This window comes from Pterocles gutturalis, unplaced genomic scaffold, assembly GCF_000699245.1.
Source record: "Pterocles gutturalis isolate BGI_N339 unplaced genomic scaffold, ASM69924v1 scaffold24149, whole genome shotgun sequence".
Lineage (NCBI taxonomy): Eukaryota > Metazoa > Chordata > Aves > Pterocliformes > Pteroclidae > Pterocles > Pterocles gutturalis.
This window is the reverse complement of record NW_010133872.1, coordinates 7236-9386: the sequence shown is the minus strand read 5'-3', so window position 1 is coordinate 9386 and position 2151 is coordinate 7236. Positions and strand designations below refer to the sequence as shown.

At 57.0% G+C, this 2151-nt stretch overlaps 1 protein-coding gene across 1 annotated transcript in view; it reads left to right on the top strand.

The window, feature by feature from the left end:
• Positions 1-163: 163 nt before the first annotated feature.
• Positions 164-2151, top strand: part of LOC104467577 (membrane progestin receptor gamma-B-like) — a gene marked incomplete at its 5' end in the record, with an annotated part of 6030 nt that continues 4042 nt past the window's right edge. Inside the window, one exon of the mRNA XM_010081404.1 lies at positions 164-290. Coding sequence (XP_010079706.1) covers positions 164-290 — 127 coding nt within the window. The remainder of the gene's footprint in view (positions 291-2151) is intronic.

Here is a 2151-nt window from a genome sequence, read left to right as displayed (position 1 = left end):
GCCCCCCGTAGCTCCCCAGCTGCTCCTCTCCCTTCATCCCCGTCTCCCTTTCCCGTGAGCGCCTGATGCCCAGCGCCCATCTGAAGGCTCAGGGCTGTGCCCAGGGGGGACACCGAGGGTCCCGGTGGGACCTGGCACCGACCCAGCACCTCCCACATCCCAGGGTCCGCGCTGGCGTACTCGGCGTACATCTTCCCGGAGGAATGGGTCGACAGCACCTTCCACCGCTGCTACGTCCCCGCGGCCGTGTTTAACTCCGTCGTCAGCACCAGCCTGTCCTGCTACTCCAGGTAAGCTGCTGCTGGGATCGCTGCAGCAAACTCGTTAATGAGTATTGCTAATGAAGCTGTTCAATTCCAGGCTGTGTCGGAACAACGGGAGCCTTAAGCTCAGGAAGAGGAAGAAGGGGGCTTTGGGGTTGGGAGGGGAGCTGGCACTGGGAGAGTTTGATGGTCAAAAAAGCAAAGGAATTGAATTAGCTTTAATTTTGGAAAGTTCAAGAGGTGATTTTGTACGCTGTGCGCCTGGCAGGAAGATCCCCACCTCCAGCACCTTGTTTGACCGGGTGTTTTGGGATCTCACCTGGAAAAAGGGGCGGGCTGCTGTGCCCCCAACATCTCAGCGTGGGTTTGGGGTTAAACACGGGCATGGTCCTGCCAAAGGCGCCGATCGGCCGGGTGCTGCGTGCGGGACGGCGTGTTTACATGTGCAGGGGTGTGTTTATGTCTGTGTGTCACAGCTCTGCGGAGGAGGAACCCCGGCGTTCGATTGCATCAGTCCCGCAGTGCCGGCAGCCTGGCGTGCGTGCTGCTGTGCTCCTGAACGGCACCAGGCAATCCGGGACAACGGGCGGGGCCGCCGGGGGGCGTTCCAGCCATACATGCCGTGCTCCAGCTCTGGCTGGGTTGGGGTTCATTGCGTCCGCGGCGGCACCTCCCCGAAGCCGTGGTTGTAAAGCCTGGGGGCTGTCATTGCGCCAGCACGCTCCTGGCTCTGCAGAACGCGCCGTTCCTGTTTGCACAAGCGCCGTGAACCCGCCGGCGTTACTCCTTCCTCCTATTTCGGGGTGTCTCTGTATTTTGGGGTGTCTCTGGCATGCGGCTGCTCTTCGGCATGTGGTCGCTGTCACAGGGGGGGTTCTCCTCCCTGGGTGCTGTGGCCCAGGCAGCCCCCCAGGATCCCCCAGCACAGGGTGGGTTTGGATGCTGGCAGAAGGATGGGTTCGGATGCTGGGAGAAGGATGGGTTCGGATGCTGGGAGAAGGATGCTCCCACGTCCCAGCAAACTCCGCACGAAGCAATCATGCTGCCCGTGGGCTCTGCAGCAAGAGTAGGGTGGGATGCAGCGGAGCATCGTCCTGCCTGCCTGAGACAGTGCTGAGCTCTCGATATTCCAAACCCTGCAAATTTGGCTCGTTTGAGTGTTGAGTACAGGAGGGTTTACTCACCTTTTGGTCTGCGGGTTACTCACTGGGGGGTTTGGACCTGTCCTGGGTATTGCAGTGCTGCAAACTCAAGGGTGTCTCTTGGATCACTCAGTGGATGATGCCAGTTGTGGCTTGGTATCTTTTCCCGATATTCCTCATTTCTTCCTCTTTCTTTTTGTCTCTTTTCCCCCATTTTATTTTTGTCCTGTGCGTCTCTCTATTGTCTCGTTAGATGGGCTTAGCAAAGGAAGCTCACTGACTGTGTGCTAATCCTAGTACTGACCACTCGCAGATAACACTTAGGAAATATCAGCAGCTTGCGATCACTTCCAGATTAATCTGGATTGCTTAAAAAAAATTCTTGATCTGCAAATTTAATTGCCAGCATCTCCCTGTAAGTACAGCTACGTGAAAAACGTGCAGCTCACTGTGTGACAGAAGAGCAGTTCTCGGTAATTAAGTAGTAAATCCATCAAATGTAGGCTTAAAAATAAAAAAAAAAAAAAAATCAACAAAACACCCCTGAGTGAGCAGGCTCCCGGGGCTGGGGCCACCCCGTTGGCGCTGCTCAGGATTGCATTCGCTTCGGTGTCACCCTGGGCTGGGTCACACCAGGCAAGTGTCCCTCGGAGGCAGGGGGTTGGGTCCAAAAGCAAATTGTGCAACGGGCGGTGATGCTGCCGAGCGGGGTGTGCTCCCAGGGGACCTGCCCAGGCACCCCTGCT